Raw genomic sequence first — 24,172 nt, 5'->3', positions numbered from 1 at the left:
GAGACATCTTGGAGGAATAATGGAAACCCGACACCCCTGCCTGTCCCCAGCTCCCACCAGCTAGTCCCGATCCATGCTGGCCTCTGGCTGGGCCCTGTGGTGATGCCTGGCAGAAGACCCCGGCCTCACCATCGCTCCCCCCCATCTCTCAGGGCGCCCCTCTGCCCTCCTTTGTGGTGCCCTCAGTGACCTGTGACGGCCCGAGAGCATCATGTCTTGGCAAACCAGGTCACCCACCTGTCGTCTGCTGCCCACCTACCCAGACTTTGCCCGAGCTCCGCGCTTACAAGGCCTGACCCATCCTCGCTACCGCTATGCCATCCCAGGGCCAAGGTGAGTCTAGGCCCGCCCCCTTCAGAGCACTTCAAGAGATAACAGTTAAGCCAGTAATTTGGGGTGCACACCGCGCCCCCCAGCAGAGCCAGCCAGGGAGGCGGGGGCTGGTCGAGGCAGGGTGGACTATGAATATGGGCACTGTGCCCCAGAAGGCCACCTGGGCCAGGTCTGTTAGTGGTCACCCCACCTTGGACACCAGCAGCACCCTGGGGCTGGGGCCCTGAATCCCTGAGCCGCAGTCCTGGGGGTGACGTTCACAGCTGGTCTCGCCCTCAGAAGGTGCTGGGCTGGGACTCCGGGGCTGGTGGCATGGACCCACCCCACCCTGAGCCGGGAGCAGAGACAGAGACAGCAGCACTGGCTGCGAATCGGCAACTTGTTTAATGAGAAGGACGCTGCATCACATGAGACAGGCTTGCACCCGCTCAGGTAGGGACGCCCCGCTGTCACGCCGCCTTCGCCCCACCGGACCACCCAGACTTAGGGTGGAGGTACAAGCTTCCACACCCCCTTCTTGGGTCTGAATTCCTGGAGGCCCCAGTGCCAAGCATCCTGGACCCGAGTCCCACGCTGGTGCTCACCCACGTGTGTACACTCACCCCGTGCACCCAGACAACTGGGGGCTCTTTGGCAATGGCATTCGGGGGCTGTGGTGGGGTGCAGCAGAGGCAGGTTTGTTTTCTTATTAAAAAAAAAAATCCAACCAACAGAAAGAATCTTGACCAATCAAAGCACATATGTCTATATACACAGGTCCCCCAGCAGGCTGGGCCCCACTCTCACGGGAACATGTGGGCTGGGGGTTGGCTCAGCAGGCCACTTGCCCCACGCCCTTGGCCTTAACCATTCCCAGAGCCGCTCCAGAGAAACACAAAACAAATCAAAGGAAAGTCACAGATACGTACACATGCGTGCTCCGTGGAACAAAGCCCAGCGCCTCGGGGGGTCCGTGTGCGCCCACAGCCGCAGATCTGTGTCTGTCCACCTCCCCACAAATGCCCCGTCCCCGAGGATCTGGCCACGCAGATGCCCGCCTCTTCCTGCCGGGTTCCTCCTGGTGCACAGGTGAGGGGATGTGGCCGAGGACCTGACCTCCGAGGAGGGGACGTGGTGGGGATGGGGCAGGGGAACCTGCCTCAGGGGACGTCCAGGAAGCTCCTGGAGTCCTGCAGGTGCCTGGTGGCAGTAAGGCCCGGTTGTCCCTCTCTTCGTCTCTCTGTGGTGGGTTGGCACAGGAGGACAGGATGACACCGGGAGGTGCAGTGAGGCACCCACAGGGCCCAGGGCCGTGGGAGCCATGGCCAGGGCCCCCCTGTCACTGGAGCGTGTCTCACTAGGCCTTTGCCCTTGCTCGCCGTCAGAAGCACGATCCTCTGACAACAAGTCCGTCTCCGATGGTCTCTTCGGGCCCTGCTGCCACGTGGTGGGCCTGGCCTTGTGGAGCCCACCGGGGCCTGCTCCTGATGTGATAGCCAAGGGCGCCAGCCCTGCTCAGGCCACAGCCGTAAGAAAAATACTTCCCCTTGAAGAGTCACCGCTGAGGATGGCCGGAGATCAGTGTGGGGACCCTGAGGGCAAAGGTGGCTGGAAAGAAACCTTGAGTCCAATGGCAAGACGCTGCCCTTGAGCCACCAGCCCCCAGGCCCCCTCGAAGCCGTCGGGTCTGTGTGGGAGTTAAGGGCATGCACTGATGGAGGAGGGGCTTTGGCACCTGTCGGGGCTGCCACGGCCACATTCCAGCTGGGCTGTCTGTCCCTGACGAGTGCGTGTGGCAATAAGCACAAACAGAAGAACACACGCCCCGACAAGGCGACACAGGTGGGACTTCGGTTCCAGAGGGTCCTCTCCACAGTGGGCGGCGGGATGTGTGCGTCCAAGGGAGCCGGTCCAGGCCAAAGCCATGAATCCACCTGGTTAGCTGCTGCCCTCCGGGAAGGGCGCCAGGTCCCCAGCCGCGTCCCTGCCCCAGACACCGGCTGACACGGTTCACAATCAGGCATTTAATCAGAATCTTCGGGGTTCTCCAAGCCCAGCTCCCCGCCCCCCACTGCTGCCTGGGGGATGCGTGCGGGGAGGGGCCGTGCACGGGGAGCTGGCTGTCGTCCTCAGTTCCTGGCCGTGGTGACGGGGTCCTGGCGTGGAGCCTGGTTTACCGTATCCTGGTGAAGAGGTTGAGGACAGACACGGATTCCTGCGGGGCAGAGGGATGGACGCACTGAGCCCATGGCCCCCTCGGTCCCCATGCTCGCCCTGGCCTCAGGCTGGGTAGTGAGCCCTCCAGTGAGGGAAACTGAGGCTTCAGGTGGCCTCAGTCCTGGGGTGGGGGGGCAGCGGCTGTGGGGAGACCAGCCAGCGTGGCCCATGGTGCTGTAGGAAGGCAGGGTGCAGGCGGGCGGGGGACGTCCGGCGCTCTGACACCGACCCACGTTACCTTTGTCGAGCGGGTTTTGCTAAAGACATTCCAGAATCTCAGGGTTTCGTCTCCAGCCCCGGTGACGATGGCCTCCCCATCAGGGGACATGGCCTGTGGGAGAGAAGCGTCAGCGGACCATCACTGTCGGGGGCCTCTGAGGGTGGGGGTGGGAGGTGGGCCCCCTAGAGCCCAGACGCCCCTGCCGGGACTTGGGAAAGGACAAGAAGTTGGGCCCAGGCAGGGAGAGTTCTGGAAAGAAACAGGCCTGAAGCACAGGAGAGTTCAGGGAGAGGCCCTGCCCTGGGCTGCCTCTCGGCCGAGGGCAAACAACCTTCTCCAGACACCCACAGAGGGGCCCAAGCAGTCCAATACTGGTTATTTTCAGCTTCCTATTATTTTTTTTTGCTAAAAACTCAACTCACTATACATAAAAACTTGAAAACATATATATGCGTATACATACACGTAAATAAATTTTACGTATGTAGACATGTCCTATGTACATATTGGAAAAAAATGCACAAAAAAAAACCAAACCCAGTGCCGTCGAATCAATTCCGACTCATAGCGACATTACGGGACAGAGTAGAACTGCCCCCCAGAGTTTCCAAGGAGCGCCTGGCGGATTCGAACTGCTGACCCTTTGGTTAGCAGCCATAACACTTAACCACTATGCCACCAGGGTTTCCCAAAAATGTATACATAAGGAGCCCTGGTGGCACATTGGTTAAGCGCTCGGCTGCTAACCGAAAGGTCTGTGGTTGAACCCAGCAGCCACTCTGTGGGGGGAAGGCTGTGGCAGTCTGCTTCTGTAAAGATGACAGCTTTGGAAGCCCTATGGAGCAGGTCTACTCTGCCCTCTGGGTTGCTATGAGCTGGAGTCAGTGGCACCAGGTTTTAGGTTGGAAAATAAAGAGATCCTGGGGGCGGGCAGTGCTCCCCCACCTGAGGGGCTGGAAAGCTCTGTGAAGCGTGTTCAAAACGATGACACACATAACCAGATACTTAAAGGCTGAACCCACCCGCACTGCTGCTCAGTTCCAGACACCACAGCTGGACCATATGGGCTTTTAAGAGAACCAGCTTCAAAACCAGCTGTGGGCGCTGTGTGCACCATATTTTCTCCAGAAACACAGGATGGGTCAGGGGGAGGGAGGGCACCGTCTGGCGAGGCGACGACCAGGACAGGAGGGGGCACCGTCTGGCAAGGGGACAACCAGGGGGGCCCCACTCACCAGGTAGAGCACACGGTAGGAATGCCCTGTCAGCTTGGCCACCTGGGTCAAGGATGGGTACTTCCAGACCAGGATCTGGTTCTGCGAGTATCCGTGGGTGCTTACCTGGGTGGGGGAGGGTACAGGTCGGAACTGTGGGCCGGGGGCTGCGGGGGAGTTTGGACGGAAATCCCATCTCGCCCACCAAATGTGCCCACACGTGGGGACCTGAGGGGTCCTGGACCCTGAGGCCACCATCTCTGGTGGGCCTGTCTGCGGGTGTGGGGGACGAAGGCCTGAGCGCGACAAGGGCGTGGGCAGCCCTGTGGCCCCTCCCTCTGTCCCCTGGGAGCCCACAAGCCTCTCTGCAAAGTCACAGGTGGAGGGAGCGAGGGGGTCAGGGCCGGGATTCCAGGCCACAGTCTGTCTCTGCAGGCGGCCGTGCGCACCGGATTGGGGTTCCAGGCCACGCATGCCTCTGCAGGCAGCTGTGGCTCCCTGGGGGTGTGCTGCCTGCTGCACCTGGCTGAATCCTTGCCCCACCCCGACATGGCCGAGACGAGGCTCCAGAGCCACCCCCAGCCGCAGGCGAGGTCCCCCGACCCCAGGAAGGCCCTCGTACAGGCCCGGGGCCCGCCATCCTAGGCGGGCCCTCCAGCCGCACTCACCAGCTCGTTGGCATGCTTGGACCAGGCCAGGTTGCACACCTGGGAGCCGGTATCGATGCACTGCAGTGGCTGCCCTGTCAGGGTGTTCCAGAAGCGGATACAGCGGTCGGCTGTGCCACCACCCGACGCCAGCAGGCCGTGCTGGTGTGGGGACCAAGCGATGGCCTTGACAGCTGCCAGGTGCTCCGTGTACTGCTGCACGGGGCTCAGGCTCGAGTGGTTCCAGACCAGCAGCTGGGGTGGGTGGGTGGCAGGTGAGGCCGGGGGGACGAGTCCCTCCACCTGCCCAGCCCCCCGGGACCCCCCTCTGCAGAGGGGCTGGCCAAACAGGAGGGAGAAGCGTGAGGGCCTGTGGTTGGTGACCCCAGCCCAGTCTGTCCAGGTTCCTGGAGACGTGTGGTCTTGAGGGAGGCCACACCCAGGGCCCAGGTGCGTGTGAGCAAGCAGCGTACCTTGTTGTCGTTGCCCCCCGAGGCCAGCAGCTGGTGGTCTGTGGACCACTTGAGGCCGCACACCTCCTGCCTGTGGCCCTGAAGCCGCCGCTCCGACTGCAGAGGGGGCGTGCGGATGTCTCTCTGCAGGATCATGCGGTCGCGGCTCCCGGAGGACAGCTGGTCAGCGTTCCAAGCCAGCGCACCTGGGGGCAGGGGGCAGGGGGAGGTGAGACCGCGGCTGAGTGCCAGAGTCACCAGGTGGGGCGCAGGGGGGCCAGGCCTCACCAACGCGTGCCGTGTGGCCCTCCAGCATGGACAGCTTCTTTCCTGCGGCCGCGTCCCAGATCTGCACGAAGCCCTTGTGGGTGCCGACTGCCACCAGGTTCCCCTAGGACAGAGGGCACGGTGAGACAGCCACTCCCAAGCACGACAGTCTCAGCTGACCAAGAACAGCGGGCCTCTCCTTCCTACACAGCCCGCCGCCGCCCGGGCACCTCTAGGACGGGCCGTCACCCATCACTGCATCCTGTGCCCTCGACCTGTTCACAGGGTGGTTGGGCTGGGACTGGCACAGTCTCCATCATGGCTAAGACTGCCTGCTGCAGCAGCTCTGAGGGAGACGAGGAGGTGAACACAGTAACCTTGCAGCTATGACCCAGCTTCCAGGGGGCCACTAACATCACCATGGCCCTGCCCAGTGAGGCCCCATCACCCTCCTGTACTGGCCCTGCCTAGTGAGTGGAGGGGCATCTACTGACCCTCTCAGACCAGCCCACGGAGGTCACCGAGTCCCCTTCAACGGACAGGTCACAGAGCCGTGTCACCTAGGAGAAGACATGTGTCATTATGAGACTGCATGCTGTCCCACTGGTCCTTCAGGGCCCTGGTCCATCTGCCCATCCATCCACTATCCATCCACCATCTATTCAACCAACCATCCATCCATCATCCATCCACCACCCAACCAGCCATCCACCCATCCACCATCCATCCATCTACCACCCAACCATCCAGCCATCCATCCACCTATCCACCATCCAAACGTCCATCCAGCCAACAATCTATCCATCCACCCACTACCCATCCACTCATTCATCCATTATCTATCCATCCATCTGGCATGGCAAGCCCATGGCGGGTCAGTGCTGGGAATCTGCGACCATCTGGCCAGAGTACTCTGGGGGCTGTAGGCTGAGGTGGGGACGCAAACAAGTAAGGGACAGTGAGGCCGAGTCTGCTCAGGGCCCTCAGCCCAGGAAGCTGCCCTGAGGCAACACCGTCTCCCTCCCCATGTTCCCGTCTGCACACCAAGAGCTTCAGGGATTGACGGTTGGCCCTGGGGTTGGTGTGGGGGTTTGGAAATGGGTAGCCAAGGGCTCTCTCTGGCTCTGGAACACCCCAGCAACACTGGCACCCTTCCCTCAGGCCGCGCCCTACTCAGCCACTCCCTACAGAAACATGCCATATCCCGTATCACGCACACCCCCCACAGAAATATAGCGCTCCATGTACACAAGCACACCGCCTCCCCAAAGGTGCTCCCTGATAGGCCACCCCCTGCCCTCACCTGGCTGATGCAGGCCCCACCCTCCTGCAGTGCTCACCTGGCTGGTGCAGGCGCTCCACAGGTACACACAGGTCCCCAGCCCCACGCTGAGCACGTTGAGGGAAGACCAGTCCACCAGATTCAGGTAGAAGTCGTCCTGGAGCTCGGGGGCGTCCAGGACCTTGAAGGGGATTTTGGAGATTTTGCGAGTGGGTTTCCGTGGTGACCTCAGCAACTTCTGACTGTGGGGAGAGCCAGAGACAGGACTTGGCGCTGATGGGCCGCGGCGACCAGCACCTTCTGCTGGGCTCTGAGGTGACAGCACAGAAGCACTGCCCTGTGCCCTGTGAGCCCCTCAGTTCCACGCAGGGTCTCCCTGCTTGCCCTGCTCCTCAGGCCGCTGCCCCCACACGGCCACCAGCGTGACCTGTTCTGAGAGCACCCCTGTGCCCACTGAGGCCCTTCGCCCTTTAGGTTCAAGCTCTGAGCTGCAACAGCTGGGCATCCCCGCCTCGCCCCATGCAGAGCTGTCCCCTCCGCCCGGCACTGCTCTGGAGCCCCTCGACTCCTAGGCAGACTCGGCTTCTCCACTGTACCCAAATCTTGAGCCCATAGAAGTTCCCAATGAATGGGCGGGTCCTCTGCCCCCCGAAATCTCCAGCACGCTCTATTATCAAATATGGCTCCCGCAGAGCTAAGGCTGGCAATGACCCAGGAGGAAGACACGGCCTGGCTTCGAGGCCGCCCTCTCCAGAAGCCTCCCCATTATTATCCGCATGGCAGCAGGGCCCACTGGTCCTCCGCCCCAGGACCCCCAGTGCCCTGGCCTGTAGGCCAGCCCAGGGCTCAGGATCTCACCTCTTATTGCTGACAGGGGACAAGGAGTATGGGGACACCTCGTTGCCGTCATCTGGGCTTGAGCGCTTGGTACTGAGGGAATACTGGGGTGGGGACAGGCCTATGGTGAGAGGCCGCCCACGTCCCACAGAGTGGCCTTGCCCACCAGCCTTCCCTCCAGCCCGAGGGGCCCTTACCGTGAAGAGGCTCTTCTTTTCCGGTGTGGAGGGCTGCAGCCGGCGGTCCTCCGTCTGCGGGTCCTGCACCTTCTCGATGCCTGCCCCCAGCAGCTCATTCTTCAGCAGGGCCGAGTAGGCCAGGCCGTCTGTGGGTGGGCGGGGCAGGGTGGTCAGGGGCGTACCAGGGCTCAGGGCACAGGGGGTTGGGGCCCACGGGGAGACCTGGAGCCTCACCTTTGCCGTTGTCTGAGGTGGCATCCTTGGCCTTGCGGTTCTGACTTGGTGACTTCTCATTTTCCTGCAGAAGAGAGAGAGAAGGGCAGGATGAGGCATCCCTGTCCCCTGGCCTCTCAGCCTGGCACTCACACCCACAGTGGACACCTGCGGCCTGGAACCCTCCCCGACCCCCCCGCCGCCCCTCACATTGATCCTGTGGAAGTTCACACTCCAGTTGGCCCCAGCCCGTGAAGGGATGAAGCGGTCTCCGTGCTTGCTGGGCGAGGACACCGGGGAGTTGGCAGGTGTCAGGGTGCGCCGCATCTCTGCAACCTGCAGTGGCAGAGTGTTTGCTGGGCACAGCTGCCCTCCAACCCGGTGCCGCCCGGCCCACCTCACTGTGACCCCACAGTACCCGGACCGCCTCACCCTGACCCCACAGTACCAAGACCGCCTCACCCTGACCCCACACTACCTGGCCTGCCTCACCCCGACCCCACAGTACCCGGACCGCCTCACCCTGACCCCACACTGCCTAGCCCGCTTCACCCTGACCCCATAGTACCCAGACCGCCTCACCCTGACCCCACACTGCCCGGCCTGCCTCACCCCCTGACCCCACAGTACCCGGACCACCTCACCCTGACCCCACAGTACCCGGACCGCCTCACCCTGACCCCACAGTACCCAGACCGCCTCACCCTGACCCCACAGTACCCGGACCGCCTCACCCTGACCCCACAGTACCCGGACCGCCTCACCCTGACCCCACAGTACCCGGACCGCCTCACCATGACCCCACAGTACCCGGACCGCCTCACCCTGACCCGACACTGCCCGGCCCACCTCACCCCCTGACCCCACAGTACCCGGACTGCCTCACCCTGACCCCACAGTACCAAGACCACCTCACCCTGACCCCACACTGCCTGGCCTGCCTCACCCCGACCCACAGTACCCAGACCTCCTCACCCTGACCCCACACTGCGTGGCCCGCTTCACCCCGACCCCATAGTACCCAGACCGCCTCAACCTGACCCCACACTGCCCGGCCTGCCTCACCCCCTGACCCCACAGTACCCGGACCACCTCACCCTGACCCCACAGTACCCGGACCGCCTCACCCTGACCCCACAGTACCCAGACCGCCTCACCCTGACCCCACAGTACCCGGACCGCCTCACCCTGACCCCACAGTACCCGGACCGCCTCACCCTGACCCCACAGTACCCGGACCGCCTCACCATGACCCCACAGTACCCGGACCGCCTCACCCTGACCCGACACTGCCCGGCCCACCTCACCCCCTGACCCCACAGTACCCGGACTGCCTCACCCTGACCCCACAGTACCAAGACCACCTCACCCTGACCCCACACTGCCTGGCCTGCCTCACCCCGACCCACAGTACCCAGACCTCCTCACCCTGACCCCACACTGCGTGGCCCGCTTCACCCCGACCCCATAGTACCCAGACCGCCTCAACCTGACCCCACACTGCCCGGCCTGCCTCACCCCCTGACCCCACAGTACCTGGACTGCCTCACCCTGACCCCACAATACCTGGACCGCCTCACTCTGACCCGACACTGCCCGGCCTACCTCACCCCCTGACCCCACCATACCCGGACTGCCTCACCCTGACCCCACACTGCCTGGCCTGCTCACCCCGACCCCACAGTACCCGGACCTCCTCACCCTGACCCCACACTGCTTGGCCTGACTCATCCCGACCCCATAGTACCCAGACCGCCTCACCCTGACCCCACTGCACCTGGCCTGCCTCACCCTGACCCCACAATACCTGGACCGCCTCACTCTGACCCGACACTGCCCGGCCTGCCTCACCCCCTGACCCCACAGTACCTGGACTGCCTCACCCTGACCCCACAATACCTGGACCGCCTCACTCTGACCCGACACTGCCCGGCCTACCTCACCCCCTGACCCCACCATACCCGGACTGCCTCACCCTGACCCCACACTGCCTGGCCTGCTCACCCCGACCCCACAGTACCCGGACCTCCTCACCCTGACCCCACACTGCTTGGCCTGACTCATCCCGACCCCATAGTACCCAGACCGCCTCACCCTGACCCCACACTGCCCGGCCCGCCTCACCCCGACCCCACAGTACCCGGACCGCCTCACCCTGACCCCACTGCACCTGGCCTGCCTCACCCTGACCCGGCACCACCCAGCCTGCCTCACCCCGACCTGGCACCACCCAGCCTGCCTCACCCCTGACCCAGCACCGCCTGGCCCACCTCACCCCTTGACCCAGCACCGCCCGGCCCGCCTCACCCCGACCCAGCGCCGCCCGGCCTGCCTCACCCACTGACCCCGTGCCGCCTGGCCCGCCTCACCCCCGACCCAGCACCGCCCGGCCCGCCTCACCCCGACCCAGCGCCGCCCAGCCCGCCTCACCCACTGACCCCGTGCCGCCTGGCCCGCCTCGCCCTCTGACCCTGTGGGGCGTGACGCTATGAGCAGAGTCCGATGCCTTAGGCAGACTGGCTTTGAGTCCTGAAGAGCAGGACTGGGGTCCAGCTCCTCCCCAGGGCTCAGAGGGGAGAAGGGGGAAGTGAGGGGGTGCAGCGCAACAGACCCCTGTGGGTGGGTGAAGCCACGGGTTCCAGCACGAGCACAGAGACTGGGGATTCTATGGTAGGCAGCAGAGGGTGAGGGGCCCAGCCGGGCTCCATGACGTGTCCCGGCGCTGAGGCGACGCCCGCCCTCACTCCTCGGCCCCTGGCACCAACAGCCCCACAAGCTCTGCAGCCCCAGCACCACAGCCCTCTAGGCCACCTCCCCTTCTCCAGGGCCCCAGCCACCCACCCAGACCATGCCTGCCCCCGCAGCACTCCCATGCGATGCCAGCCTGGGTCTGAACCCCAGCTCCGCCAGGACCCTGGCCCTCCACTCGCCCATTTGCAAAGTGGGGAGGTGCTGCCCTGGTGCCCTGAGCTCATTCAGCTCTGATGCCGGCCCTAGCAGAGTGGCTAGCACCCCCAGACACGCTGGGTGGGAGCTGCAGGCTGCCCGGCCTCCACGGGAACAGGGGGCCAGGCCTTGGCCAGTGCCAAGGGGACTCAGTACAGGGGGCAGCCGAGTTTCCTGCCCCCAGTGAGTGCTTCTCCAACCATCTGAGGCCAGAGCAGCTGCCCCCAGCTGCCCCCAGCAGGCTCCCATCTGACCAGGACAACCCAGGGGACGGCAGTAGGCACCCGTACTTACACCTGGCATCGTGTTCTCATTCTGGATAACAATCTGCCGTAGCAGGCGCCGCTCGTAGTCTTGGTCCATGGTGGGGTCGAGCAGCCTGCGCAGGAAGGGTGGGGTGGAGTCGGCAGCACACGACCCCACGGGGTCCACAGGGCCTGGGGCCCCAGCCTGCTCTTGGCTCACACGAATCCACAAGTCCAGGCCACCTGCATTTGTAAATAAAGTCCTATTGGCACAAAGCTACGGCCACTCATTTGTCTTGCCTGTGGCTGCGACAGAGACCGTGTGGCCACAAGGCCACACAGATTCACTGTACCGCCACATGAGAAGAAAGCCTGTGTCATTACCGTGCACACTTATCTCAGAGCCCGCTACGTGCTGAGATGTATACGCTGTGTGTGACCTAAGCCACGGTCTTCACTTGCCTTAAAGTGGACGGTGAAAAAGGAAGACGTAAGAATGGGTGCGTTCATGCTGTGGTGTTGGCGAGGGGTACTGGACAGAGGACTGGTGAAAGGAGCAGGAGAGAAGGAGCACAGCGTGAAGCCAGAGGCAGAGACTAGAGTGACGTGGCCACCAGATGCTGGAGGAGACCAGGAAGGCTTTTCCCCTGGAGCTTCCAGAAGGAGCCAGCCCTGCCAACACCTTGACTTTAACACTAATTTTGGCTTCTACAACAGTAAGTGAATGTTGTTAGCTGCCGTCAAGTCAGCCCCCGACTCATGGCGACCTTGTGTATGACAGGAACAAAACACTACCTGGTCCTGGACCATCCATCCCTGTGATTGGTTGTGGATTGGACCCTTGTGATCCACAGGGTTTTTACTGGCTGGTTTTTGGAAGTCGATTGCCAGGCCCTTCTTGCTAGTCTATCTTAGTCTGGACGACCCACTGAAACCTGTTCAGCATCACAGCAACATGCCAAGTCTTTACGGGCAGACAGGCGGTGGCTGTGCATGAGGCACACTGGCCAGGAATTGAACCTGCGTCTCCGTGGAAGGTGACAGTTCTACCACTGAACCACCACTGCCCCCGTGAGAGGACAGATGTGTGTAACTGAAGCCACCAAGTTCATGGCGATGTTACAGCAGCCACAGGGCCTAGCAGAGAAGGGCACACAGCACACCGTGGCTTCCTCCACTGATCCTCTTTTTGGGGGTTGGCGACAGCTGCTGTGAAGGGTTCCTGAGGTCCTCTCTCTGTGGCAGCCCTGGGGGATTTCCCACGGGATGGCCAGTCACCCCTTCCTTCTCTCACTGCCCTCCACCCCCACCCCAACTTCTGAGGCCCCAGGTCTGTTGGGGACACAGTGGGTATCCACCCACTTGGCCACCATGCATGTCCTGAGCCCCTCCAGGCCCGGGCAAGCAGGAGCTCACAGCCTGCGGCAAGAGGCAGACAGAAACCAGTAAACGGTGAGAACCAATCTCAGGCTGTGCAACTGGGTCAGGAAGCACCTTTTAACATGCATTAGGCAAGATGGACAGGCAGTACCAAGGGCTGAGTGGATCCGAGGCCAGCTCCCTGGCACCTTCAGCGAGGCCCAATGGACTCAAGCACACATGGAGCCGCTCCAGAACCCAGTTCCACTCAGCTCCACCCCACCGCCTCGCCGTCTCCTCTCCGGTGGACCCACAGAGTGGGCTCCAGTGGGCACAGCCCAGGAATGCACTCCAGGGAGGAATGGCCCATTCCGTAGGCCTGGAGGGAAGCCTCTCTGATGTTTGTGAACCTGCAACCCCAGCATTATGGACTGAATTGTGTTCCCCGAAAATATGTGTCAAAAATCCTGTCTCTATACCTGTGGTGAATAAAGAACATTGAAGAATCCATACTTGTGAAAGAGGGTGTTGGCAAAGAATGTATACCGTGTGTTACCAGAAAATGAAAAAATCTGTCTTGGAAGTACAGCCAGAAAGTTCCTTAGAAGTGAGGACGGTGAGACTTCATCTCACATACTTTGGACATGTTGTCAGGAGGGTCTAGGCGCTGGAGAAGGACATCATCCTTGGGAAAGCAGAGGGTCGGTAAAAAAGAGAAGACCCTCAATGAGACAGACTGACACAGTGGCTGCAACAATGGGTTGAAGCATAACAAGGACTGTGAAGATGGCGCAGGGCCAGGCAGTGTTTTGTTCTGTTGTACATGGGTCACTGAGTTGCAACTAATGTACCTGCGGTTATAAGTCAATTTGGGAAGGGGCTGTCTTTGTTATGTTAATGAGGCAGGATTAACACAGGATATTTTTTGAGTCAATCTCTTTTGAGAGAATAAATAGATTAAACAAGCAAGTTAGGAAGCAGAGATGCAAGAAGAGAGATGCTGAGCCACATGGAGACAGCCCAGGAGCAGAAGCTCAGATAGACAAGGACCTTCCTTCACAGCCAACAGAGGGAAAAAGCCTCCCTGAGGCCCTAATTCAGACTTCTAGCCTTCTAAACTGTGAAAAAATAAACTCTGTTAAAGCCACCCATTTGTGGGATTTCCGTTACAGCAGCATCGGATAACTAAAACACCCAGCAACCTCAGGAGTCCCGCCTCCCACACACCTCAGCAGCCACAGGCGGGTTCAACTGTGGTCAAGTTTTCTCAGCAAGAACGTAAAGAGAGATCCTACAAGCAAACAACTGAAATGTCCAAAGGCAAGTACTAACTAACACGTTCAATCAGCCACAAACCCCACACCCAGCCCACACAACCCTCCCTGGTGGACAAAACCCCTGGAGACCTGCCCCAGCCTGTCCTCAGGTCCGAGGGCCAGGGCTCGGCCAATCTATAGAACTGCCCTGTGTTCCCATCTTAGAGACCTGAAGGGGTCTATCCCAGGACAGGGCCCACCCAACTGCCTTGCTGAGCACTCAGCCTTGAAGGGTGCCCCCACCCCCACAAACTGTGCAGATGCTGCCTAGCACTGCAGACATCTGGTTCAGATACCCCCACCCACACCTCAAAACCACGCTTGTCTCTGCTGCAGAAAGACTGAAAGTGAGAGGCCCAGAAGCCACAGAGAAAAGGCCAGCAAATTCAACAGCGGGAAAATACATAGTGTCTGCAGGGCAGAACACAGCACAACATGGTTTAAAAAAAAAAAAAGAGAGAGACAAAAACGGGAAAACTATTTGCTAGTCATAAAAAACGGGGCCGTCAGTAGATTCTGATTCCTGGCAACCCCACGTGTGTCAGAGTAAAACTGTCCTCCATAGAGTTTTCAGTGGCTGATTTTTCGGAAGGAGATAGCCAGGCCTTTCTTCCAAGGCACCTCTGGGTAGACGCAAACCTCCAAGCTTTTGGTTAGCAGCTGCGCACGTTCACTGTTTGCACTACCCAGGGACTCCTGCCCACCCAGACGAGAGAACAAACTGGCTAAAGATGTTAGCAAGCAGATCTCCGGAAGATGCTCACCTCACTTCCATTCAGGAAGCTGTGGGTAGAATAAAATCAAACCCTAGACGCCAGTTTCCACCTGCGGACTGCCACGGTTCAGTCAGACAGCGACCTCTGGTGGCCGAGGTGTGGGAAGACACTGGCAGCTGGCAAGAGCCAACATGGCCTGACTTCTAAGGCAATTTGGCAACAGCTTTCAAATTAAAGAAAGCGCATCCTTCTGGATGCAGTATTTTGACTTCTAAGAACCTGCTGTAGAAGGTCCTCGTTGGTGTGCGTGTGCAAAACCACGTGTATAAGCACATTCGCTGCAGACAGCTTGTAACAGCAGCTGTAACAGCCAGCAAGAGCGGAGGCTCCCCCAGACATGTGGCACCATGGTGACAGGGTAGGGGATGTAGCGGGACTGGGAGGAGGGCCTGAGACACTGGGCAATACAAATGGGCTGGGAGAAGGTTCTAGTAACAGGGGCTGGCTCCGGGGAGGGGAGCTAGAGAACAGGGGCTGGAGGTAAGAAAGAAGCCCGGTGGGTCCTGCCATACAATTTTTTCTGAGTCCCTGGATGGCGCAAACGGTTAAGCACTGGGCTAGTAGCTGAAAGGCCGGTGGTTCCAGCTCACCCAGAGGTGCCTCGGAAGAAAGCCCTGGCAATCTGCATCTGAAAGGTCAAGGCGTGAAAACCCTCCGGAGCAGTTCTACCCTGCACACACAATCACCGTGAGTTGGGCCTGACTCAGTGGCGAAAAACATCATCTTGTTCTTCTTGAACTTTGTGCCGTTAGGAATGTATTCCAGCCAGTCGCATTATCCGTGGTAGCAACGGTGTATAAAGTCCCCATGGACGTTGAACCCGCCTTTTTCACCCTTAGCGGGGCACGTTTTCCATGAAAGCACTATGGCTATTACTTCAGCAAATCTGGAATTTGGGAATAATGAGGATCGACCGTAGGCTGAAGGAATCAGCCAGCTGGACAGACGTGATCGGGAGAAGCCGGCCACACATTAACTCAAGGATCCAGATGGTGGCGATGCGGCTGGCTGTGCGCCTTCAAATTCTTACAGCTCAGCTGTGCGCTGCTGTGCCCGGGGGAAACCCTGGTGTTGGCCACTCCTGTCACATAGCCACTTCCAGGCCGTGTTGTTGTGGCTGGGTGCTGTCTAGTCCGTTCCCACTCATGGAGACCCCAAGTCACCAAGAGTTCACCAAGAGAACTGCCCCACAGGGTTTTCTAGGCTGCCATCTTTACGGAAGCAGACTGCCGGGATCTTTCTCCCACAGAGCTGCTGGTGGCTTTGAACCACCAATCTCTGGGTTAGCAGCCAAGCGCTTGACTGTTGTGTCCTCAGGGCTCCTTGTCCACACGACAATCACCTCAAGCTCTGAGTCAGGAGGCCTGTCATCGGGGTGCTTCATCCCGTCTGCTTGCTCCCAGGATCCCTCGCATAGGCAGCAGGGCCCGTTCTTCAAGACAAGCAGGGAACCTGCCTGGAAGGACCCAGAATCTGGCTGAGAGCTGCCAGGCCGAGTATTCCGTGAACTCTGGGCAGCTGTGAACCAGACCGGCTAAACCAGACCACAGGGGCAGCTAGCAGGGCCCGGAACATGGTTCCGAGAACAGCCCAGCCCCCCCCCCGCCCCGCCCCTGGGCAGATCTGTCTTGGAGTGGATGCCCCAGCCTCACGCCCACGCACACCCTGCAGGCTTCCCTTCCTCCTGTGTAACGGGGCGGGGGTTGCGGTTAGTGATTCCTGCCCTCATTCGGGGGGGGGGGTCCCGGCAGGTTAGTTAACGCTGGTATGCTGTGGTGTCCTCCAAGGAAAAGGGACATGATCGGGACCTGAGTCCACTGCTGGCTTCAGCTGGGGTCGCGTCCAGAACGACCTTTAGACCCTTCCGTTCTTGCTGACTCCAGGGCCACCCCCCCATCTCCATTGCCCGCTCATTCAGATGGCTTCCTGGCCTTGCCCCAGATCAGGGACCCTCCCCTCAGCACTGCTGACACTGGGGCCAGATCCATCTCTGGGGTGGGGCTGCCCTGTGCACTACAGAGTGCTGAGCAGCAGCCCTGACCTCCACCCACTTGATGCCAGTAGCACCCCTTCCCCAAATTCGTGACAACCACAAATATCCCCAGACGCTGCCCAGCGTCCCCTGGGGCGCACACCTGCCCCTTGGTGAGGATTCCTGGATTACAGGATTTCACTGACCCCCAGAGACTCTGTGTCCCATAATCTGACCTACGGATGGCCAAGGACGCTGCCCACATTGACCTCTGCACGCTGAGTGGGGAGGCGAGAGGAGGGAAATCACAGGAGCTTGAGGTCTCCCTGGTTAACACTGTCTGACCCATCAGGAGTTTATTCTGGTGCAGTGGTGTGAGCAGGGACTCAACTCAATTGTTTTCCAAATAATTAGCGCAGGGTCCCTCCCCTCAGCACTGTTGACGTGTGGCCAGGTCCTTCTCTGCAGAGAGGTGTCTTGGGGACTGCAGGGTGCTGAGCAGCTTCCCTGGCCTCCACCCACTCCCCAGTTGTGACAACCAAACTGTGCCCAGACACAACCCAGTGATCCCTGGAGGCGGAACCACCCTGGTGAGAACGCTGCCCTGGAGAAGTTTCAGCCTGGGGGAGACCCCGTGCTCCCCCAGCTCCGCATCTGGGGTACTGGCTTCCTGCATGTTACACAAAGAGATATCGGGGGAGACTGAGCCCAGGAGAGTCTACTGGGTCTTGCTCTGCCACGACCTGTGGGCACACGGGCATGGCAGACAGACACGGTGCCGGGCCAGCATGAGTGACAGGGACAGGGATGGGGGCGAGCCCCGGCTACGCCCACCAGTGCCAGGCAGTTGTGAGCACCAACATGACAGCCCCGCGGGGCAGGCCTGCTAGCACCTCCCCTCACAAAGGCCAGAGTCAGGGGTCAGAGTCAGGGCTTCCTGGTGCTGCTCGATAACCACAGGCCAGCGGGCAGGACAGCCCCCAGGCTCAGCTCCAAGGCCCACTCTGCCGGGGTCACTGCTGCCACGTGGGAACCTCTGTGGTTTGTTCCTGCAGAAACCATCCGACATGTGGGCCACAGTGACAGAAGGCTGGGCGGGGGTCCCCCAGGAACTGTCACTGTGGGGCACACCCTTTCATGCTGCCAGAGCCTCTGGAGGAAAGCTTTCCAGGGCCGTGGGCTCACAGCCATTGGCTGTGACACTGGAGTCTAAGACCCCATCAAGTTCAAGACCCGACCCGGCTCCAGATGAACTGGACGACCTCGAACAAGCCCCCTTCTTCCCTGCAAGGAGCCTCTTTTCTCCCGGGAAAGGTGAGAGGTCCCCCAGGGCGGGGTGATGGGGCTGTCATCTCAGCCCCGGCCACTCCATCTCCAGACACTCTCTAAGGGGCTGGGGAGAGAAGCACCACATGAGAAAGGCCCCAGGAGAACTGGGGAGGTGCCCAATTCTCAGACCTGATTTAGGAGGCAGGGGAGGCTCTTGCTTGGCCTCCACGCTGCCACCTCCGCTTTAGAGTGCCGTTTATGAGTGGTGGCTCTTGTCAGCATGACTATGTCCCCGCTAAACGGTTCGGTTCGGTAAGCTGTCTCCCCTTCAGCCACGCCCGTCACTCCTTTTCAGAAGACGGTAAATCCAAACGCACTCTAGGCTTTGCTTGAGGCCCCTTGGCTCCAGTCTGTTACCAGGAGGAGCTGCGTGTGAGGCCAGGCAAGTGGCATGGAACATTCTGGAACACTTCCGTGAGGTACAGGCCCTGCACTGGGGTGGTGAAGCTCTCTACCTCAACAGCCCTCGGCCCCGAGTACCCCGTCACTGTCCAGACACAGCCCCCTACTTCAGCTCAGGCTCTGGACAAAAACCTGCCACGAAAGCAAGCTCGCTCCAGCCCCTCCCTGCCTGCTAAAATAAAAGCAGACACCATGAGGATGGTTCCAGAGGGGTGTGGTGCAAAGAGTGGGGTTCCAGGATGGGGCAGACCTAGCTTTGGATCCAGCTTCAACCCTTTGCCATCTAGCTGTAGGCACGCAACATCACCTCCTTGACCCCCAGTTTGTCTCTACAGTGAGGACCCTGTTGCTGACTCTGACCCATAGTGTCCCTAAAGCACAGAGTGGAACTGCCCCCCTAGGGTTTCCAAGGAATGGCTGATGGACTTGAACTGCTGACCTTTTGGTGAGCAGCCGAGCTCTTAACCACTGAGCAACCAGGGCTCCTAAGTGGGGATAGCACAGTCTTTATTGCTCTAAAAATTTGGTGTGTCAGTGAACCAACAGGGGTCCCTGGGTGCTACAAACGGTTGAGTGTGTTTCACTGCTGACCAAAAGGTTGGAGGTTTGAGACCACCCAGAGATGCCTCGGAAGAAAGGCCTGGCAATCTACCTCTAAAACTGAGCCACTGAAATCTCTATGGCGCTCAGTTCTACTCTAAGACACATGTCGTCAACTTGACGACAACTGGTTTTTGGTTTTGTGAAGCAACTACGTGGCCTAACCCAGAGCAGATATTCAATACATGCTCATGGGTGGCTGGTCCCATGAGATCAATGATAGTCGCACATCCGGTCCCCAAATACACGCTTCCTGTTCCTCATCTGAGTGCTGGCTGTGTGACTGTGGGCCATGGATGGTGATCCGGCAGCCATAGCTGCTGCCCCATTGACCTCGTGGCCACACCGCAGGCCAGGGGCCAGGTAGGGTCCTTCCCCACTGACCCGAAACCCACCTCCTCCTACGGTGCCCACATAACCGCAGCCGGTGCCCACGTAACCGCAGCCGAGAGGAGGACATCCCCATAGGAAAGTCTAACAGCAGGGAGTCGGCTCTGGCTAGAACCCAGGCTCCAGCAATCTCTGAAGGGGTGCGGCCACCAGCCACCTGGATGGGACTGAGGGTCCTAATTCCAAAGACAGTGGAAGACGTCCCTGGAATGGGCGAAAGCAAAATGTGGCAATGAGGGACAGACTGGCCGCCCCCGAGGAGGTGATGGGAATCTCCCTGAGGCTCAAGTTATCTCCAGGGAGGCCTAGTGCCTGGTCACCTGCGGAACATTGGCCAGCATGCAACCACTCATTGGTCATTTCCTTCATCCGTCTGTCCAGCTGAGGCTGTGGCCCAGCATGCACCAGGGCCCACAGCTGTGAGGTCAGCCCAAGCCGCTGTCCCCACAGGGCCAGAAGCGGCGAGTACTCCGTGATGGCGTGCACCATCCTTTCCTGCGACAATGCCCCTGAGAACACCGCAAGCAGCAGGGGTGGCGGGTCTCAGGAAGGGGAGCTGGGAGGGGACGCAGGAGGGAGGGCAGCTCCCCAGCCCACCCAGGTGAGAAGTGCCACTCTGAACCCAGCCTGATGGCATGCCCGGAAGTTCCCGTCTCTGGACTCGGAGTGGCGCTCTGGTCTGACCTGTGAAAACCTTCAGACGAAGGGTGTTTGAATGAGCCCTGGTGGCACAACAGTTAAATACTTTGCTGCTATCAGGAAGGTTGGTGGTTCAAACCCAGCAGGCAGCTCCGCAGGACAAAGACCTGGCGATCTGGTCCCCTGAAGATGACAGCCTAGGAAACCCTATGAGGCAGGTTTACTGTCACACAGGGTCACTATGAGTCAAAACCAACTCGACGGCAGCTAACAAGAAGGGTGTTTGGGTCTGCGGCAGCCCGAGAACAGAACCCTCACGCCGAGGGAGAAGGTAAACGTGGGCACTGCACAGACGGTGACTCACGTCACAGGCTGGATCAGACAGAGCCCCCTCACACTTCTGCCTTGGTCTGCACACCTGCAGGCACAGGGTGCCCACCCCCTCACAGGGCAGCCGTTCCCACTCTGGCAGCTCTGAGCGTCACAAGGTGCTTCCTCAGTCTGTCTCACGGTGGCTCCACCCCCGCGTGGGGTCGGGGGGCTGCAGCAGGAAGAGCCATGTCTGTCTAGGGAAGGTTTCCTCCCCAGCACTCCTGACACTGTAGGGTGTTGAGCAGCATTCCTGACCTCCACCCACTCAATGCCACTAACACCCCCTAGTTGTGACAACCACAGATGTCCCCAGACATGGCCCTGTGTTCTCTGGGGGGCACAGTGGTCCCTGGTTAAGAAGAGTTGCCATAAAAGGACTACAAAAGGGCACTGTGATCTGGCCAAGTCCTCAGATAGCAGCTCCCTCCATCTCCATACTTGCCAGGAGGTCCCCGATCAGACCTCCACAGAGAATGAGCTCGGACCCTCGCCCCTCTGGGGGATACTGAGGCAAAGGCCCCATAACCAACCCCACTCTGGACCTCCCCAGACCCTGCCATTCTAGGTATAGAAGCCCTGCTCCCTAGCCAGAACAAAAAACCATTGCCATTGAACTCAGTCCATTCCAACTCAAGTCAGCCCCACGTGACTCAAGTCAGCCCCACGTAAGTCAGAGGAGGACTGTGCTCCACAGGGTTTTCGACGGCTGAAATTTCAGAAGTAGATCACTAGGCCTTTCTTCTGAGGTGCCTCTGGATGGATTCGAACCTCCAACCTTTCCGTTGGCAGCCCAGTGCTTAACCACTTCCACCATGCACGCAAGGGCCTGTCCCCTCCCCGGCCCCAGCCCACATGAACAGCCTCAGTCACTGCTGGAAAAGAGGACGTGGTTTGAAAATCAACACAGATTATTCCCCCCACCAGTCTTATTTCTACCTCTGATGACTTCTGGGGAGATTTGGTCTGTTTCCATCTCAGCACTCCCCAAACCACCACCACCACCAGGCGACAGTGCTGATTCTGCAACTTCCCTGGGGAAACAGCGACAGAGCAAGCTGGCCAGCACAGATGGCCGACACACGGCTCCCCAGGGCAGCAGAGCAACGACCCAGGAGCAAGAGTCCTCGAAGACCAAGCCTGGTTCTCACTGGGGAAGCACCTGAGTTCTCAGCGAATTCCCTGCCACCCAACTTCGCTCAGCAGCAAAGCGCCATGCCCTGGCCACCACCGGCTCCCACCGTGGGAGCTAGAAGGAAATGACAATCTAGTGTGGCCAAAACAAAAGCAGCTCAGACATGAATGGCCGTCACAGCCCATGAGAAATTCTGCCCCATAAATGGCCTGGGGCACCTCCTGGAAATAACATGCACCACTTTGGGGACGGCCCCACAGCGTCTCGACAGCTTCCAGGGTGTGCAAGACTGGCCCCCAACCCAGGACAGACCATGCTTCTCATTCATTTCAAAGTCCCTATTCCAGGGGATGGCCCTGTGTGACCTGGGTGGATGGTTTTCCTTTAGGGATCGGCCTCATTCAAAGGATGGTTGGAAATGGGGGGTAGGGGCGGGGCCCAGCTTCACCAGCAAGAAGCATGAGGTCATCGCCTGGTGGACGGGGTGGGGGGGGCTGGTTCCCAGCCTAGGAGGCGCCCTGATGATCTGGGTGACAAAACAGGAAAAAACAAAACAGGTTTCCCAAGACATCTTCACAGCGGTGGGCAGGGTTCAGGCTTTGGGTCTGGGACAGGTCTGGAAGTGGGGGCAGAACTGAGGTGGGGAGTCGTGGTTTCTATTAGCAGGGAAGAATGGTTCTGGTTTTGAGGGGGTATTCCACATTTGGGGGACCCATGGTGGCCCAGCTTATGTTTGCACGAAGATACAGGATAGGGCAAATGGAGGGGTCAGGCCAAGATCAGGGGGTATGCTCTGATCTGGGAAAGATTAGGGGCACTATGGGTTTGGGGGAATCTGTCGCCAGGGACTGGGGGTGCAGATAAGCTGTCTTAAATTTGGCAGGGGTCAGCGCTGAAATGGAAGAGCTTGGATCGTGGCTGGAACGGGTCAAACTAGCAAGAGGGGTCAGAAATCAGAGGGGTTTGGGTGATGGGGACATTTATGCATTCAAAGTACGTCGGCTAAGTGCTTTGGGGCGCCAGGAACCAAGGACATATGGGGAACGGAGTCACACAAGGTCCACCACCTCCAGCAACTGCAAAGCTCAAATCTTATTTTATTGGGACAAGGGGCTGGTTAGATCTTGGGGGGCGGGGGTCACAAGAGGCTCCGCTCTGAAGAGCTGTTTAAATTTGAGGCGGGACTCAGCTGGGGCAGTCTGGATTGGGAAGACCCCGGTTTGACGGGCTCTTGATAAAAAAACACAGGTTAGGGCAGTTCCGGGCCCCTCCTAGTTTGGGGGGGCACGGCTTAGCCTGACGTTTCAAAAAAGGATGGTGGAGACGGACTACGTGGGGGGGGGGGGTCCTGTGCTGCTTCAAAAGCTCGGGATGGGGATGTCACGGGGGGCCTGATGGGGGTGGACGCAGATTTGGGAGTGAAGACAGAAAGTGGGGATGCTGGGGTCACCCTGGGCCTAGCTTGGCGTGGAGGACGAGTTCAGGGGGTCTGGCCTGCTCCTGGAGGGGTCCGAGCTTGGGGTCGCAGGGTTCCGCAGCCCGGCCTGTGGGGTCGGATTCGGGGGGGCCCCCGGCCAGCCTGCGCCGCTGCCACGGCCCAATTCGGGGGGTCGCGGCCGAACCCCGTCGCCTCAGGCCCGGGGGGCGGGTCCCGGACCTCTGCCGCCTCACCTGGCTCGCACCAGTCGCCCGCTGGCCCCGCCGACCCCGCGTTCCCGGGGCAACCCCTCGCCCGCCTCCGGCCCCGCAGCTCCGCCAGGTCCGCCTGCGGCCGCCGCTGACAGGCTCCCGGGCTCCGCGGTCCTTAATATGGCGGCGGTCGCGGCTCCACGGTCTCTCGGTTCCCTCCCTCCGCCGCGCGCGTCCCCGCGGCCACGCCCCGCCCCGCGTCGGCGCGCAGCGCCCTTGGCCACGCCCCTATCACCCCACGTCTACTCACCGGGCCCCGCGGCCACGCCCCCGCCACGCCCCCGCGCTCCGGGCTCTCACGCTTCAGGCTCCGCCCACCCCGCGCAGCTGCGCCTGCGTGTGTCGTGCATCTCGGGAGGACGTGACGTATCGGCGATTCGAATCAATACAGGAAGCGCGGGACCACGCGTTGCCAAGCGCAACCGAGGCCGGAAGTGGGCGGGCCGCCGCGAGGAGGCAGTGTCCAATACAGGGAAAAGGCTCTGCTCAGCTTAGGGCGTGGTTTTCGTTAAGGGACAGTTCCAAAAACAAGCACTCACACGGTAGAGCTAAGCCAGACACACCACAATCAGAAACGTGACGAACACAGGTGGGACTCAGCAACAGGTGCACGTGCCAGATCTGCAAATCCAACTGCAGAGGCCGCTGCGCACAGACATTTCGTTCAACAAACATTTATGGCGTTCCTGCAGGGGTCCCTGAATGCCCTGAACATACAGCGGGGTACAAAACAGATAAAAATCTCTGCTCAAAAACGGGCAAAGGATCTAAATAGACATTTCTCCAAAGAAGACATATAAAACAAACCTGTTGCCGTCGAATCTGACTTACAGCGACCTTATAGGGCAGAGTAGAACTGCCCCATAGGGTTTACCATATGGATTTGAACTGACTACAAACCAAACCAAAACCAAACCCAGTGCCGTCGAGTTGATTCCGACTCATAGCGACCCTATGAGTAGAACTGCCCCATAGAGTTTCCAAGGAGCGCCTGGCGGATTCGAACTGTCGACCCTTTGGTTAGCAGCCGTAGCACTTAACCTCTACGCCACATCACTACACCACCAAGGTTTCCAACGCAATCAGTGGAAATCAAGAGCACAGTGAGATACTATTTCACACCCACTTGTTCTGTTTGGAGCCTTGGTGGCGCTGTGGTTAAGAG

General features: G+C 59.9%; 1 protein-coding gene across 2 annotated transcripts; it reads right to left on the bottom strand.

Moving 5' to 3' along the window:
- Positions 1-684: 684 nt before the first annotated feature.
- FZR1 (fizzy and cell division cycle 20 related 1) lies at positions 685-23,109 on the bottom strand. Of its 2 annotated transcripts, XM_064280280.1 has the most exons (14): positions 22,990-23,101; positions 11,081-11,274; positions 8,051-8,176; positions 7,862-7,925; positions 7,646-7,773; positions 7,470-7,552; positions 6,670-6,853; positions 5,824-5,889; positions 5,351-5,453; positions 5,084-5,268; positions 4,632-4,865; positions 3,985-4,089; positions 2,768-2,860; positions 688-2,527 (listed from the first exon to the last, which is right to left on the bottom strand). In XM_064280280.1, the coding sequence occupies exons 2-14, from the start codon at positions 11,147-11,149 to the stop codon at positions 2,486-2,488; spliced, it is 1,482 nt and encodes a 493-aa protein (XP_064136350.1). In that variant the 5' UTR covers positions 11,150-11,274; positions 22,990-23,101; the 3' UTR covers positions 688-2,485. The 2 variants fall into 2 exon arrangements, with proteins under 2 accessions (XP_064136349.1, XP_064136350.1); XM_064280279.1 differs by lacking the exon at positions 8,051-8,176 and having other exon boundaries at positions 685-2,527; positions 22,990-23,109.
- Between the last annotated feature and the right edge of the window lie 1,063 nt (positions 23,110-24,172).

This window comes from Loxodonta africana, chromosome 3 (genome assembly GCF_030014295.1).
Source record: "Loxodonta africana isolate mLoxAfr1 chromosome 3, mLoxAfr1.hap2, whole genome shotgun sequence".
NCBI lineage: Eukaryota > Metazoa > Chordata > Mammalia > Proboscidea > Elephantidae > Loxodonta > Loxodonta africana.
Note: the sequence above shows the minus strand (reverse complement) of the source record. Positions and strands in the feature narration are given on the sequence as shown.